Source organism: Ostrinia nubilalis, chromosome 10, assembly GCF_963855985.1.
Source record: "Ostrinia nubilalis chromosome 10, ilOstNubi1.1, whole genome shotgun sequence".
In the NCBI taxonomy this organism is placed as follows: Eukaryota; Metazoa; Arthropoda; class Insecta; order Lepidoptera; family Crambidae; genus Ostrinia; species Ostrinia nubilalis.
This window is the reverse complement of record NC_087097.1, coordinates 2,538,081-2,555,871: the sequence shown is the minus strand read 5'-3', so window position 1 is coordinate 2,555,871 and position 17,791 is coordinate 2,538,081. Positions and strand designations below refer to the sequence as shown.

General features: G+C 33.8%; 1 protein-coding gene and 1 long non-coding RNA gene across 2 annotated transcripts in view; one reads left to right on the top strand and one right to left on the bottom strand.

Annotated features, from left to right (window-relative positions):
- Window positions 1-17,791, top strand: part of LOC135075687 (uncharacterized) — a 545,949-nt gene that overhangs the window by 522,013 nt on the left and 6,145 nt on the right. The gene's annotated exons all lie outside the window — the stretch shown is intronic.
- Window positions 9,765-17,791, bottom strand: part of LOC135075686 (calmodulin-binding transcription activator 2) — a 96,016-nt gene continuing 87,989 nt past the window's right edge. The window contains exons 19-20 of the mRNA XM_063970138.1: window positions 16,351-16,455; window positions 9,765-15,983 (exon numbers count right to left, since the gene is read on the bottom strand). Of these exons, the coding sequence (XP_063826208.1) occupies window positions 15,905-15,983; window positions 16,351-16,455 (184 nt within the window). The 3' untranslated portion in view covers window positions 9,765-15,904. The remainder of the gene's footprint in view (window positions 15,984-16,350; window positions 16,456-17,791) is intronic.

The window sequence follows — 17,791 nt, the reverse complement described above, 5'->3', positions numbered from 1 at the left end:
CTAAAAATACAAACATGTAACATAGAACCTCCTTTTTTTTAATTCGTTTATAAATACTCTTCACTGACATCAATTTGTCTATGATCGAGCTCACGATGCAAAAATGACATTCCCAATTCGAATGTTCTAAGTTTTTTATGAAGCTCGTTTTTTTTTCTTTTCTTTAAAATTAAATGTAGTCCTATTATTCCTTCATGAAATCTATCTTATAACTTAGACCGTTCCCAATCAAGAACCGTCAGTTGTTTTCAACCGACTTCAAAAAAAAGGAGGAGGTTCTCAATTCGACCCGTATGTTTTTTTTTTTTTTTTTTTTCTATGTTTGTTACGCGATAACTCCGCCAATTATGAACCGATTTGAACAAATCTTTTTTCGGCGTATAGGTAATACCTCAAGGGTGGTCCCATTTAAATTTAATAATAGAAAAAACAACCCCCAAGGGTGGAAAATTGGGGATGAACTTTTTTATACGCAATATCTCCGCCGATTATAAATCAATTTGAACGATTATTTTTTTGTTGAATAGGTATTATCAAAAGGGTGGTTTCATGCGAATTTGAAGAAAATATTTCACCCCCAAGGGTGGAAAATTGGGGATGAACTTTTTTATACGCAATTTTTAGTTTTTTTTGTGTTCATGCATTTGAAGTCGGTTTTATTTTTTTAAAAAGTTAATTATCTAAGTTTAAATTTAAAATTTGAAACCTCGTTTTTTTCTTTTCTCTAGTTCTTTCATGCCAGCTATTTTATAACTTGGACCGGTCGCAAAGTCAACACACTGGTGCCTTGCTCATGACTTTCTGACACGGTCTCAGATTTTCACGAACTGTTGGCCATAGGATACTCCTTTGAATTTTCGTGGCAGTTTCCGCTCTGATTCAGTATTCATGAATCGAATGAAAGTATTCCAATTTCGTTATATTTAATATGGGTTTATTTTTCTCGCTGTCAAAATATTGGCTTGCTGACCAGTCCATTGCGACATTGAAAAATATTGGTACAATCGAGTTCATAGATATATTGGCAGTGCCAATGTTTCAAAAAATTGTGGTGCAGTAGCGCAGCCAATACTGGGCTACCGCAACATGTTTTCTATGATTACATTATATTGATGTTTGAGTTTGTGTTGAAATATTAATTATGATCGTTAAAACGCTAACAATATTTTGAAATATTGGCACTGCCAATATATTTATGAACTCGACTGTACACATCTAGTTTTCTTCTTTTTGGGACTTGTACCTATTTAAAACTTTTCCTCACAACAAGTACATGGCATCTTTCTTCTACATTGTTGATAAATGCTTTTTTAAAATACGGTTACTAAGTATTTGAAAATAAATGAAGAAAGTCAAGATCTAATCATAATCAGTAATTTAATCACCTACTTAACTCATTCCAGGTTTACTTTAAAACAAATCAATTAATCAACTCACCAAAAAAGCCGAAAGCAAAACGACTGAATCAGTGCTTAAAACTTCGAAGTCATTAGGTGTGCATGATTAATATAATTAGGAGCACCTTCGAAGCCCTAATGGGGTCTATTCGCTTTGTTTTAATGACCTCTTGGCGCTAATGATGTGAAAAAAGGTAATTTGCACCCCCGCTGAGCAGGCGGCAGTGACATTCACCTTCATTATTCGTAATACTTTGTAAGTACGGTTAATGATAATTTTATTCTTTTTAATCATCACTTCAAGCTTAGTACGTAATTGATAGATGTGACTGATTGTTAAGTAGTAGATAGAATAGTGGTCTTGTATTGATGGGAATCATTCGTCATAGAGTTTATCTTGTATTCAAAATGCTTCGAAGGAGGAATGATTTTGGACAGATTTTATTCGTTGTCCAAGACAAATATGAATCGATTAAACTAAATATTAAAAATGTCTAAACAGGTCTCCTAATCAAATAAGTATTTATATGTGAGTAACAGAGAACCAGTATTTTGTGTAAGACGCCCATAATTATTACATTTATTGAATTCAAACCTTTATTTTGCTACTGGTAATTCAGTGGCGTGGTGGAGCTCTCTGAAGTATAAATAACTGATGATGATGATCAACTAAAATGTCGAAAAGACAATAACTTAAAATCTAGACCTAGACCAAAAGGCTGATATAGTGCGGCTCCCTAAGGCAAACCTACACAAACCCCCAGTTATTCCCTAAACAACAATAAACCCTTAATGGCCCCAGCAAGCCGTTAAGTGGTCCCCTTTATTGCTAACCCGTACCAACCATGTACGTAAAATTAGTTTTTTAATATTCATTGTTGGGTTAGAAAGTTTTGTCATCAAAAAGCCACAAAAACAATGGTCATAACTTTACCTGTAATGAGTTTTATGAACATTTACGGGTAGGTTAATGCCACAATACCTAATCTAGTTAAGTTAGTGAGGGACTCGATGATCCTTAATTTAATTCCTAAGCAATCAATATTTATAAAACTTACATTATTAAAAACTACTAATACCTATAATCAGCCTTAATTAGAGAAACAATGATAAATAATTGAAGGGGTAAAAAGTAAACTAGAGTTAGAAAAAACATGGAAATAGAGCCTGAGAAATTTGAGGGTTGCCCTGATGATGGGGCATCAGATACTGCCTTGATGACAATGGGACCACCTTATGAGTAAACTCTATCGCCTAAAAAAATAAAATTGAAAAATAATTCACAATTGAATTAACGGAGATAATAGGTGATCACACTAATAAGAAAAGTGTAACATCCTCCATTTTCGATGTTGGTTGATGACAAATTATTGGTGCGAATTCACTGTCATTATAATATCCATACCCTAACGACTTGTAAACATTTTATGTAAATAATTAAGCCACCATTAGGAACAAAGCATTGAATTGAGTCATTGCGTGTACATTCCTTAAGAAAGTTAGAGCTTTCCACGTGTACTTAATGAAACTCATTACGAAATGAACCCTTTGACTAATGAACAAATTGAGTAATTAGAACCCTTATAAGTAGACAGGGACAGATTTTTTGATCATTCCTTGTTTTAATTTCTAACTGCTACATACTCCGTATAAATATATTTTTTTGCTAATCGAGTAGTAAGAATTGAAAATGGAAAACCAAGAAGTTGTATACAACGAGTATGGCTATTGTTCAGACCTGAGCCTAGCTTTGGCTAAGATTGCATTTGAATCACCTATTTGTCGGAGTGACTTTGTAAGTTATTTTGCCTTTTTTCTTTTTTGTGTATTGTTTATGTATTTTTCTTTTCATTTATATTTCCATTATTTTTTTTAATAGTCCCTGCAAAACTTTGTTGTGTTGTTTTATTAAACCCCAAGTTAAGCCAGTTTTTATACCTTGTATAACCGTGTTGATATTCAATCTCTTTTGTTCCAGGTTTACAAATGGCTCGACGACCACCTGCCTTACTTCTGCACGCCTCTGCCGAAGGTGATAACCTCAATATGCAGCTACTCGTATGGCCCACCGCAGATACATTACTACTACAGCCAACCCTTGACTGTTACGCACGGTTTGAGGAACATAAAACTCCCTTACATCGTCCAAGCCCCCTTCAGAATATCTCCGATGAAACCTGTTTCATCAACATCATCATCATAATTTTAGCCACAAGACGTCCACTGCTGAACATAGGCCTCCCCCAATGACTTCCACATCGCACGATTGGTAGCGGCCTGCATCCAGCGCCTTCCTGCTACCTTTATCAGGTCGTCGGTCCACCTGCGTGCAACTATTTATTGTGATCTAAGCCTTTGTAAATATTATGTAATTTGTAAGTTATTTTTTTAATAATAAACGAAAGTTTTGTATTATATTTTTTGTATCATTTTACATATAATTTCATAACACATCAGCCCATTGTTACATAAACTAAGTATCATTTTAATTCTAAAGCAACTTTACATCGTCTAACTAGGCATAGTATATTTTGACGATAGTGGTGTAAGAATCTTTTGAAATATTTATTTATAGAAATATTAAGAAAGTGAGAAATTGCTTCAGGAATAATAATATTAATCTAACAATCGAGCTCACGCGTACGACACCCCATACAAATGTAAGAATTAATTACTCTATTACAATACTTCCCCCGTATATCAAATAGCACAATAAACACATAATTTCCCTTTCTCTGTCATATTAATTACTGCGTGGCAGGTTATAGTTATGGTTAACCCAAACGAGAATTCCACAGTAAGTCCTACCAGGCCTGTTCAATTCATCTCCGCGAGTTTGCATCGAAAACAAAACACACGCGACTACCCCTCCTGCGGTACCTATTAGGCAGGACAATCACGAGCAAGTATTGACGCACGCACGTGTATTCTTCACCCATTTGCATTGTAAAGATAATAATAAACTATATGTAAAAACGATGGTGTAATCAATACTGTGCAGTATTTTTTAACTGCCTGAATAATAATAGAAACACAAAATATAATTCATGCTTATTCATTTCCTCCGCCATTTTCCGCAGTTTGGCACCTCACGTCACACATAATTTTACCGAAGTCAGCCCTATGGCTTCGGCGCAGTACCGATCACTGACGTTTGTCAACAAAATGGTGCTCGACTCTTGAGTCAAGCTAAATCACACCATATTGTTAACGACATTGAGCATACATTTTATTAAATACCTTCGCGAAGAAAATCTTCTGTACGTAGTACTTATTATTATTCTGTGGTCCTATTCTCTGTACCTACGATTGTCTGAAAACAATTTATAGTTGACAGCTTATCTGACTATACGGGGCTTAACTTTAAGCCTAGGCGCAGACCACCGACTTTTGGTTGGCCGATAGTTGGGTCGGGCTGTTGATCAGTATGGAGATGTATAAAAGTGCGCACACACCAATTTGGTATCGGGCGATTCTTCATACAAATTAGATTGGGCCCAACTATCGGCCTACTAAAAGTCTGTAGTCTGCGCCTAGGCTAAGACTAGATCAAACAAAAAGGGTTGATTCTACTACTCAAATACAACTACGTTTTCTACAAAAAATCTAGGATCCCATATTAAATGATTGATTGCATACTGATGACAGTGTGTATGGGGACCTATTTAGTAGAATCAAACGTTTCTGTTTGATCAAGTTTAAAAATTACAGCCTGTACAAAGTTGCAAAATTCCCCCATACAAATCATAAGATGTCATAAGAAGGCCAACCGGCCATTGTGGTAATCATTTGAGGAGGCCTATGTATGTTCAGCAGTGGACGTCCAATGGCTGAAATGACGATGTATGAATCATCACTTGTGATGATAATGATCCTAGTACTTACCTTGATGTGTCGAATGAAGTCGAACCTTAATTTCGAACTCCTCCTATGTTCTTCTGATTAATTTCGTTGCGGGTCCAATAACAGTAACTTTCCCCCGGGACAAACTTGACCTTCATTGGTTGGTTTTTATGGCGGTCAAGCTGTAGATCCTGGCTACATAGGAGTTGCAATGGTGGGAACGAGAGGTGGGAATAGTCCGTTACCTTGATGTGTCGTTTTCCGTGCCCATTATGGTAGTAGGCCTACCCAAGATAAATCCATTGCGGTGCCGATGTAGCACTTTGATTTATGAACCAAGTTGCGACACGCCGCTCGTTAGCTTGTAATTTGAATGTTTCAGAAACGTTTAGTGGAGGATTAATGGTTAAAACAATAACACGCACTGCTAAAGATTCTTCGCTTACACATGATAGTTAAACAATAAGTATTGCTTTGGGTAATAAGATATTTTAAATAACGTTTTTCCACAATATTATTTAAACCCATTCACTTATTTAGTAAGTTGAACTCTCATTGATAACTTATTTAGTGTTAAAACTTAAGAAAAAACATTAGATCAGATACTTCTATGTTTCTTACTAGAGAAGCTATTCAGAATAAAAAAAAATTACAGAGCTGGTGGCTCTTGTCCCAAATAACTTAAAAATAACAAACGGAGTAACCATCATTGACATTTTCAAGTCCTATACTAACTTGCGATACAAACCAATATTCACTCCGAAATATACTTCTCTACTAGCATTAAAAGCTCTGTTAAAAAAGCAATCTGGCGGCACGAGCTTCCGCTTGAAAGTTGCAAAGTTTCTGCATTCACTCGACTAGTCATGTCGGAGAAATAAACTATTGCTTTGATGAAAATTGAACGGGAAACTAGTATCCACTAGTTCGTATATTCCACTAGTTCTGGTATACATTTATCTGGGGCTAAGATGCAAACTTATTGTAGCACGAATGAGTTTTTTTCGGAAAGAAGTCGGGAAAAATTTAACAGTGTATCTGCATTGAACTTTTCGTGTTAGTCGATTTGAGGAAAGTTCATGTCCTGTATTAAAAGTTTATTCAGGCAGACGTTAAGCTGATGTTGTATTATGATTATCGGACACTGAAAGATATCCATACTCAAAGAATATGAGTTCTATGTCGTGCACAGAGTGTACTTTAGTTCTTTTTAGCAGTACATTGTTCAGAGTGTAGAGCTGCTCCATATAAGCCTTTAGTAAATTAGAAAAGGTAGTGTCTCTTGCAGTGGAGACTTAAGAGTTACAACCTGATGACCATGACGGTGATGGTATTTTGTTACACTATCTACATTATACCTACTTCTATTTCATTACGCATTCAATTATACACCTTTGTTCTGCATAATCAATAAAATAAATAAACCAATTATAATTGGGAAGTGTCGATTTGAAAGCTTAGCCGATCTCCTAAATAATTCCATTATAACCAAATCTAAAAGAGGATTTACACTTTACGACTCGACTAATCCGACCATCGAGAAAAGCTCCGATAATAGATTGGCGAGCAATATCTTTGGGGCACGTAAAATTTTAACGGCCCATATTTTAGTGCGGACAAAACGCATTGATTAAAAACCCCATTGAATTGCCATCGGGATGTTATCGGTCGGGAATTACGGAGATAAATGAGGCTTGATAAGGCTGGAGATGCGGGATGCTTGGGATAGCGAAAACAGGCGAAATTTTTATAATGTTACAAACAAGGACATGCTTCTTCTTAAAATCGTCAAAACTTAGTTATTTTAGCAAGTAAGTACGTAGATAATACGTTAAACTAATATTTCCTTCATATATTTTTATTAGATCTAGAAATAATTGTAGCCTGTGCCAAATAAACGATTTAGCTCGGTAAATATCCTTAGACACTGTGCCTCTACTCCCCAACTAAGCAAAGCTTGTACTAGTAGTATTTAATTTGTTTATTAGGAGTAATTTATAAATGAGTGTAACCTATCTCAAATTATTATTGTAAATGATGAATAAAGAATCTTAGCTATCTATCACATTTTAATTCAAACACCATCTTTGGAGAAATTAATGACTCCTAAACAAGCGATACGATTGAAAGTAAGTAATATAAGTATTTTTGTAGATCTTTACATACCTCCTTATTAAAGTAAATCGTACCTGAATTGTAAAACCCGCACGTTCCCACTAAAAAACTTTAAATTGGCCGATCCAATAAATCAGTACCGAGCGTCTAGTATTTGAACTAGTAAATTGCCTTTTGAAGATTGAACTAGGTTTGCCTAAGTTATTAGCCTACGTCTACAAACAGATCGTAAGATTGCTATTTACCATCAAATTAGATCAAAATTACCTACCTACCTACATTTTTAGTCCAGTACCTATTTTAACTGTGAGTTTAAACGTGAAGACTGAAGAAATTGTGTTTATAATACTAGCTTATCTGAAAGTGAATTTTTGTCCGTCACTATTTTCTTGCATATTTACGATTTCTTACGGGACCTTTCAGTGGTTATCAAGTGTTTTCAAACCCTGGTCTTCCTAGTATAAATAAATAGAAAAACATACTTTAATTATTTAACAAAAACCATGAATATAACTTTCTTATCCCAACATAAGAATTTATGAGTTGTTTTACGCAAATTTTAAAGTATCTACACTTTGGAACCCTAAATTATGGTATCGGTCTTTAATAGCCCTAAGGCTAATTTATAAAACATTGTACACAGCTGATATCAAGTTCAAATATCAGTCACCGGCGATATTTTCAGGCACCTAGATAAAGCTGCTCAGCAAAATAATCAACCATTGTTTATTATTAACCAACTTTATTTAGTCGGGCAGTTAATCAGTACCTACCTATGGGCATGTATGGAACTGCGCACATTACACCGATTTGGTATCGGCCTATTCTTCATACAAATTAAAATCGGGCCCAACTATCGGCCAACTAAAAGTCGGTGGTCTGCGCCTAGGCTAGACTTATTAGATTTTGGTTTTTACCCGTTTAGATTGGACTAGGTATAAAATTAATAGGTATAATAAAACATTTAGCAATGGCAATATCGTTCTCACTTATTGATCATTTTGATGAGCAAATTCTCAAAAAGAACATCACTTACCTTTAACAGGATCTGCGTTCTCCAGACTTGTGTTGTACTCCAACAATAACATTTAAACATTTCACAACACACACGGAACTTTTTTATTATGTACTTAGGTTCATATTTTAACTTATTTATCACGTTATAATTACGATTAATCGTGACGACACCGTCACGCAACATGGTCGCGGGTAAACTGCCTAGGTTGGCTGGCATGATCATGGTGTCATAAAGTCTTCATCTACCCGCATAAAAGTTTTTATTTGTGCTATGAGTACCGTCTGGAAAACTGTCAATTGATTGATTCTTAAAAAATACACTTTTATTGTTAATTTTAAAACAATAATAAGTATTCAAAATAATTATTGTGTAAAATATTTTCAAAACATAATTTAAACGCACTGACACTTGTTTTTTTCTTTGTTCTTTTTTGTCAGGAATTTGGGTTTTGGGAACCACGATTTCGCCAATGTCACGTACTTATGCACTAGTCACTGGTGCTTGCATTGAATAAAATAATATTGTAAAGCCTGGTCCGTGAGCGCTAGCACACTCACTGCGGGCGCGCGTCGCACAGTCGCGACAGCAATATAATTACGCGCAAGCGATAAGGATGGGTAGCTTGGGGTCATTGGACAAAATTCTACGTGCTCACGGACCAGGCTTTAGTTTCAACTGACTAAAATTAATTATTTTAATCTTTCTTTCTACGAAACCGGCCAAAGCCAATAAATGTAGATGACATTGGTTTTGTCCCTACTAAGTTTTCTCTAACTCTTCGAATCATCATAAAAAATATTGAATTGGATGTAACAAACTTAATTCGACTTCTTATGCATTCCCGATCGGTCCGAATATTAAAGTCCAGGCCATGAATTATGTATTAACATCTCAAAAGGACAGCATCTTTATTTTATTCGGACTGATAGAATAATCGAACTCTTATACCCTTTTTAATAACAAGATGAAATGATACGAAAACTAATTTGGACTTTGTTGGCACTGAATTTTCTCGTCTGAAATGTAATCCATTATTTATGAAAGGCGCAAATTATGCTGAAGACTGGATATATTATCATCTTTTGATGAAAAACACTCGACACCCTGTATAAATGTTTGAAATATGTACTTTCTTTTGAATCTAAGATGCTGTAGGTTCAATCGGGTTCAAGTAGGTTTTAATTAAGAATATCTTATATAATTACTACAAATATTAGATTATTTTGCAACCCAAAAATAACTCACTGTTTTAAGTGACTAATTTTTGGGTTATAAAAGAATCTATTATTTTTATTCAATTAACTTTGCAATTCGATACCAATCTCAATGTGCAATTTCCTAAATTACCTGACTTTTTTTACATAGGGTGAGAGGAAAATAAAACATCAAAATTATAATCAGCAGTAATATTTTAAATTGCTTTGAATCACAATTTGTAGTGTTTATAGATTATAATAATTACAAAGGAAGATTATTTCTCAAAGTACACTTATCCGACAGACCGGCCTCTCGCGTCCAACTGTACTAAAATAGGGAATGTGTTCAGTGCGAAGGTACACTCGGTAACATACAATTGCTTTCTTGATCACAATATATTGAATACAGGGTGTTTTGTAAACCAAGTGATCGAATGTCGGACAAAAGCGTTTGAATTTAAATAAAATAAGTTTTGTGAACATTTTATGTTTTTTTATTTATATTTTTTATTACTTTCCTGTTTTTTTTACTTTTTATGTTTTTCTGGCATTGAAAGCAATGGAATAACGTTTTTGTCGATACATTTGACCACTTTGGTTACAAATAAATAACACTAAAATATATAGCATATTTTAACAGCACAGATAGTATAGAATTGATGGAACCATGTCAAAATAAGGTAAAGGTAAAGTTAACTGAAAATGGAATGTAGTGTATACTGAAAATGGAATGTAGTGTATATTCAATTGTTAAATAAATAGGTATAAAACAGTTTGCTAAAATTAGTAAAAAATATTTAAATAAAAATCTTTACTTGCCTAATGCAAACCTGAACTCGATAGAGTATATAGAAATCAATATACATAGACATAATATTATTTATTGCTAGAAAATAACCACCAAAATCTATACTAACTGTGCAAAATGAATCATAGGAACAACTTTAACATAAACGCAGTCGTTTTAAAAGTAAGACTTTGTTTTTTAGTCACTCAACATATTTTGACAGAGGCAAGTTATTCACAATTATTTATGGGATTTTAATCCCAAAAGTTTACCACCATTTTGTATGGCCTTTTCTCCACGATGTTTATTAAAATTATTCGTTTTCAATCAAATCAATAATTTGCCTCTTTCAGGATATAATCGGCGACTTAAACCACATTCTATTCATTTGTTTGATTGAAACTGACAAAATATATTTGTTTATTTTAATTTGATCGCTTCCAAACCTTGTTATCTTTCAAGTTGTACTATTAGAAAATAAAATTAGTTAACTCTCTTGATGTGTACAATTAATGAATATTGAATAACCTCAAATAAAAAGTTGGGTGGGAAGAAATAAAACAAAATCAATATTAACACTAAATTATATACACGTTAGGTGAATATAAATCGCCTAAATAAACTTTGTATACTTCTATATTGCTTTAGGTTATTAAAAACTACATAAACATTACGAGACAGCTTTTCTGTAGTTACTGAAAACTTTTTAAGTGACATACAGGTTATAACAGGAATTCCTATTTGATAGTCAGTTTCAATCTTACATTCCCATGAACATTCCGAGCTCACCAACAAGCATTGACTAGGTACACTTCCCATCATCCAACACCATTATACATCAATCAACAGAAATCAAATAAATCATTGGACATCACAAGCCTTAAATACGTCCGTTGGTGTTTTAGAAACCTTGAAACTTGGCAGTACATAACAATGACTTATTTTGCTATAATGAAGAACTTATCATACAACGCTTAGGATGGCATAAACAAATAATGGTTCTAAAATAACTTTATAAAATTAGCTAAGTATTATCACTAGAATATAAAAACTGTAAGCAACAAGTCTATGGGTACTCTGTAAATCGGTTTCATTTCGACTCTACATGTCTCTGTCTCTCACGTAGAATTTCTTAAATGTATAAGAGAGAAAGAAGAGTTGATTATCGAAATCGTTTTACGTAGTAGACCCGCTAATATCTAAAAAGGTTCGGGCTGTAACGTTAACATGCAAAACAAAAATTAACACACAATAATTAGCCTATTCGAAACTAAAATATTTGGCAACGCTATATCTTATACTTTTTAAATAAGGTCGATGTATACAATTAACTAAATATTTAAGTACGTAACTTAACATTATTAAAATGAATTCTTACAAGTTTTACAATAAGTATAATTGCAAATTAACTATAAATAATGCTACAACAAAAACTCGGTTACAGCCCTATGAAACTTGAATAGCATCTATAAAATACAAACAATGGACTAGTATCTAGCATTATCAAAAAAAACTTGAACGCTTTTCAAAAATCTCATAAGTATTCCTAAGTGATATGCAATACGCTTTAGGCAGGCTCGTTTCTGTTAAAACAATTTCCTCGAATATTATTATCCAAGCAAGCATAGCGTAAAGACTTCTGTCCACTTCATGATAATAATAAAAATTGCTGCTATATGCTATTGAATATGTATTTTCTAAGAGTTTTGGAGGCGTAAGTTTTTTGCAACATGTTATAATTTCCTTATTTAATAAGAATAAACTTAACTTTAAGAACTTCAGGCTACGCAATCGGTGGTACATTTTTGGTAAAATGCAATCAATATTTTAAATAAAGTACAACAATCTCTATTGGAACTGTCTGTAAATGCTTTTCATTAATTGAAAATGCTTTATTGCTGCTTCATACTAAACAAAATTAATACCTAATTATTATTTGTAACGTCTTATCTCGGTAATAATACTGCCATGTATTCCATTAAATGGTGTAAAATAAATAAAGATATGAGTGGGCAGATGCCTTATGTATTCAATATTAAAACGCCGTAGAAAATCAATATACTTGACTATATCTAAAATCTATCCTAAAAAAATAACTAGTAGATGCTCCAAATGAAGGTCTTTGCCGTTATCACATTGTAAAAAAACGTTTGCCTTTGGCATAATAATTCATAATAATTATAGCATTTATCTACGGCCCACACGAACTCAAATAACCAACCGTAGTCTCACTAAGTCCAATCCAGTACCTTTAGTAACATTACTATCATTTAAGTCTTAAGGATTACTTACTAAATATGAAGTTAAAATGTGTGAACAAGCTTCTTATAATATAATAATAAAAAGTATTAGTTAAACTTTTAATTTTAAATTCTATGTATAGATTTCAAGATTTTTTTATTATTTTATATATATAAGTAGTAATTTATCTAACTAGTTCTACATCTAGTGCACTATTTCTTTAGCAGTGGTCAAAACTAAGGTCAGCCGTTGCTTTGCTCCTTTCCTTTCGTGAAACTCACAAAACATTAACGTAGGGCCCAAATTATTGTTTTGACCTCCATCCCGTTTAAATGGGGGTAAAACAGCCCTTGTCTCGAGGCATTCGGCGCTACTCGTGCGAACTATTTCAGCCTAACAAGAATTGAAATACAGAAATCCAGGAGTTGATACTTCACCTTTTTGTTTACGGTGTCGACTTGAATCACTAAAATATTTCAAAAGGGAAATATCTTAAGAGGCATTGAAAAGTTTCCTTCAATCCCATTGAATTTCGAACATGAATAATAAGTTTTTTTGCATCTCAAAGTTTGAACTGTGAAATATCGCTGACGAAAATCCAGCTGATTCATCCTGAAAATTGCCCTCGTTTTCATAAAAGGAGCACCTCAAAGGCCGCACTAAAAGCTTCCTACAACTGTTTGTGACGATCGTGTGGATAATAAAATACTCTCTCTTTACAAATCGGAGTTACTTTCACCACAAAAATATTATTGCTTTCGGAGGTTCTGCGTTGCAGTTAAAAATATTTTTTTTTACATATTTTCTTTGTGTATTTTTTCTCCACGTTTCATCGGCGCTCGTAAGCAATCGTGCACGCTATCCAAAAATATATACGCATGACCACTAGCTAAACGAACTATTTATCCATTTGAAATAAAACAATGAGATAATAACTTTTATGGAAAATTAATACATCAAAACTTTTGGCGCAATACATTCTCGAAATACTGTTTTTGTATTCGCCATTACTACATATACATATATAAATATAACATCTTAAAATTAGCGATCCAAAAATATGAAATATACATGTTGTATTCGCGCCCTCGGGTGCCCATTGACCTTGCAAGCGAATCGCGCCTCTATTTCAATTGCCGTCAACATCGTTTTCGCTTGTTTTCGTAGTGCGACTTACATCATTTTGCCACCGGAGGGTTTGCCGCCACAACTGGACGGTTTTCTCATTCTACGTCGCGTGTCTTTTCATTTTTACTTGATTTTGACCACGTTTACTCCAAACGAGTTCCAAAGAATATAAGTCCAAAGATTCGTAAGGTGTTTGATACTAGTTGAGAGTAAAGGGGGTGTTACCTACAAATTTCAACACTGGGCCTCTCGAAAATGAAATAAAGAAATCTAATAGAGGAATATTTAACTCATAATTTAATTCTGAAAATAGTTATAAAGATTTACTGAAGAAATGTCTAAATTTTGATTTAGTCAGAGAACTCAATAAACTGGTATCAAAAGAATTCCGAAGTCACCTGATCCTTGGCCCTGCACAAGCAAAGCAATCTTAGTCGTTCGTAACTTTTGCTTTATAAAAATACGAATCGAAAATATCTCGACGGCTGTTGTCGTCTTATGGTTAAGCTATGATTACTCTAATCCCTTAAACTATATCTATACTACGTTAAAATATCAGAGAATTCAGAAAAAGGGAATATTTAGGTAGTTTATTTCTATATTAAGTGGTGCACAACCTTTTTTTTCATGAACGCTAGATAAGTATGGCATTTAGCTTTATCGAGGATCTATAACCAAAATTAGTATCTAATGAACTAATTGTAGGTATAAGAAAATTCATTAACGATTTCAATAGTTTCGTTATAGGAACTAGGGATGAAGAAACACAAGTATCGATCTCGAACTATGTTGACTTTTGTCAAAAAAACAAGAGCGGCAAGATCATCAGTAATAGTTTTGTAACAGAATACACCAAAATGTTAAATAATAATGGCAGAGATAAGCTTCCAAATTTAGATCTAAGTCTACTGGAATTTAAATAGATCATGTTCGATGATACTCTAAGGCGTCGCTGCGTAGACTAGAAAACAATTAACCTATTTAGGCTGGAATGAAACCTATATTGTTAACTTTGACCAATAGTCAAACTATAATAACTGCATAATTACTTTTTATTTCCTTAAATACGATAAAATCTCAAAATACTCACAGCTCGTCGGGTTTATTGTATTTTACGCTAGGTGCATCTACTTTATAAGAACAGTGGCTTTTTAATAATTTGAATTTGTACTTAACCTACATAATTTTAGACTCCGTCGTCGAAATCATCAATGGAATCAAGAATCCAAGTTTTGACTTGATCCTCTAATGTCGTAAGCAAAATAACTAACGAAACGCCTAAACGTTTTAGTTTAGGAATGTAACCATTGAAATCATTAGCAAATAAACTAAACTTAATAGCCAAACTTTACTGACCCATTTTAGATTACGTGGAATTGATTCGACATTTTTCATTTTTATAAGAAAAATCAGCCAATACGTTGATGATCTAGATAAATTACTTTACATCCAATTTAGAGTTTTCAAAAATATTATGATTCCAATAAATGTCCTAAACAAATGTCTCAAAAATACATTATGAAAATATAATACAAATACGATAAAATTTATACTAAATATAACCCTGTCTATGACCTGAAGAGTTTAAAATAAAGAAAAATCGAATCCAAACTCTGAACAAGTCATTTTAAAGGAAACAGATAGATCTACAAAACTAAACAAAGACAAGAATTTGAATAGATTTCGTGTTTGTGAAAGTCAAAACTTTTGTATTCATCATTAATAAAATGGCTATTACAAAACGACAGGTTAAAATTTAAGTAGACAAGGCCCGAGTTATCTCACAACTCTAAGAAGAAACCTGCTTTGGAATGTTTTAGAGAACAGTTGAAAATATACGCTTAAAAATAAGCTTGAATTAGGTTCAAGTAGCAGTAAGTAGATACAGTGTTCTCAATTGACTACGTTATTAGAAAAGGAAAGGTGTGTCCTTGAAATAAGGTCGTTTGTGTAACGGAGGCAGTCAAAGGTTTTGATAAACTAAAATTTCGTAACGAAGGTGAACATTTTCAAATTGTATATGTAGGTTCTTATAAAGCAAATATTCGAACAACAAATCAAATACCGACTTACAATCAAATATGTTGCGAAAGGAACAAAATCGGACACTTGAACTGTGCTTGAAATGTACTCTTTCAAATGAATAGTATCCACACCGTGGGCGTCGTATCTAGGCTCCTCACATTCTGAACAGCAACTCTAGAAGTAGGTCTTCGTCTGCATTCATTGGTGATTGCGGAGCTAGATAATCGACGACCCTAGAAATAAAGTTTATGTTATAATGCTGATGATCCTCTATCACCTAGTCTATCTCAAAACTCATTCAATAATAACTCGTATAGCTGAATGAATTTTAAGACTATTAAAATTGGTATGCTCTAGTGACCATAAAACTGTCCGGTTTTAGCATAAAACAAAGAACATGGTCATTTATGAAAAAAAGTGAAAACCAATAGAATCTTAGTGATTTTGAAGCTCATTCTGGACCGACGTACAAAGCTCTAAATGGAGTATTTTGTAGCTTTCTATTATGATGGAAACAATTTTCATAATGTGTTGAGAACTGTTGTAGAAAGTGATGTCAACAAATAAACGGTTGATGATGATGATGATGATGGTGGTTACCTATTGGGCGTGGGTGGTGTACTGGTGATGCGCGGCGATGAGCTTGGGAGGGCAGCCGGCGACCGCAGGGCCGCCCTCACGCTTTCGGCTCGTGCGCTCTGCAACCTGCAAGCGTTACAGGGTTAAAGAACACTGGGCATTGTACCACGCCTCTATGGTAAAGAACTGTATCAGGCTACAGAAACTGGATCAGGCCAAGCATTCGGAGCGTTTCAGAGTATAGGTACAACGCTGTTTTGTAGAAAGACTCTTCGACATTGCAGGGTTTTTGTATGTATTTGTCTGGCTCAACCCACGCATTTCTAACAGGAACAGTTGTTGTATAATTCTCCACAAATAACATAGCATCTTATACCATGACCAATTCCTTAAATTATTCACTTACGTTTGTTGAAAATTCTTCCCAGGTGCTAGCAGCGTTAAAAAGTTAATTAGATATTAATTTTAGAAAGAAAATTCTTCCAATTGAAAAATCAAATACATACTACGAGTTCATAAACACACTCTTAAGCTAAAAAAAAGGTTTGTGTTGATCACTCAAATAGAATAGGAAGTAGATGAGATACCTATAAAAAAGACCATTTTTACTTTTTCATCGAACGTCAAGTACGGTACTGTTCCCACCACTCGTTCCCACCGCTGCAACTCCTGTGTAGCCAGGATCTACAGCTTGACCGCCAATAAAAACCCAACCAGTGAAGGCCAAGTTTGTCCCAGGGGAAAGTTAATCGATCGTCAATAGCCAACAAAGTTTTGAGTTGGCTTAAGTCAAAAGCCTTAGACGTCCAGCATAACGCGCTTTGACGATCAAGCACACTTCACGGACCGCTTTCATTCAACGCTAAAGTTCTAAGTCCTCAGGAACAAAACAACAAATTTCTACTTGTTAAGTGATTTATCTACCCGAGACAAGGAACATGGTATTCATTCAAGGATGTTTCGTTTACAAATTAAGGTGAAAGAGGATTAGATTACTTGCCGGATAAAATACGACTTGGTGAGTTTTAAATTAAATTAACATTAAAGTCTGGGAGCTGTTGCGTAGTGACAGACGGGGACGTTATTAAAGTGTGTTGGTTTTTAATTAACGTTACGTTGTTTCTTATTTCCAAGATGTTTCGTTTGTTCGAAATTAGTTTAAGAAGTCATTCCTCATGTCTTATCATTCCATTAGTCTACTTTTTTAGACTTCCTTAGGCCTACTTTACTTTTCCAAGACTCAAGGTCTTGTCTAGATTAGAGACTAATTAATTGAAATTAAATTGGTATGCTTTATTAGTCTTTAACCTTGAATGAATAAACCCCATTCAGGGAAGATTATGACAAGATCATTAATATCATCATTTTCTTTTTCTATTACTTTTATTTTATAAATTATTGGAAAGAAAAAAATCAATGAAAACCTATAGCAAAAAGTATCTTTGCTAATGAAAAAGTAATT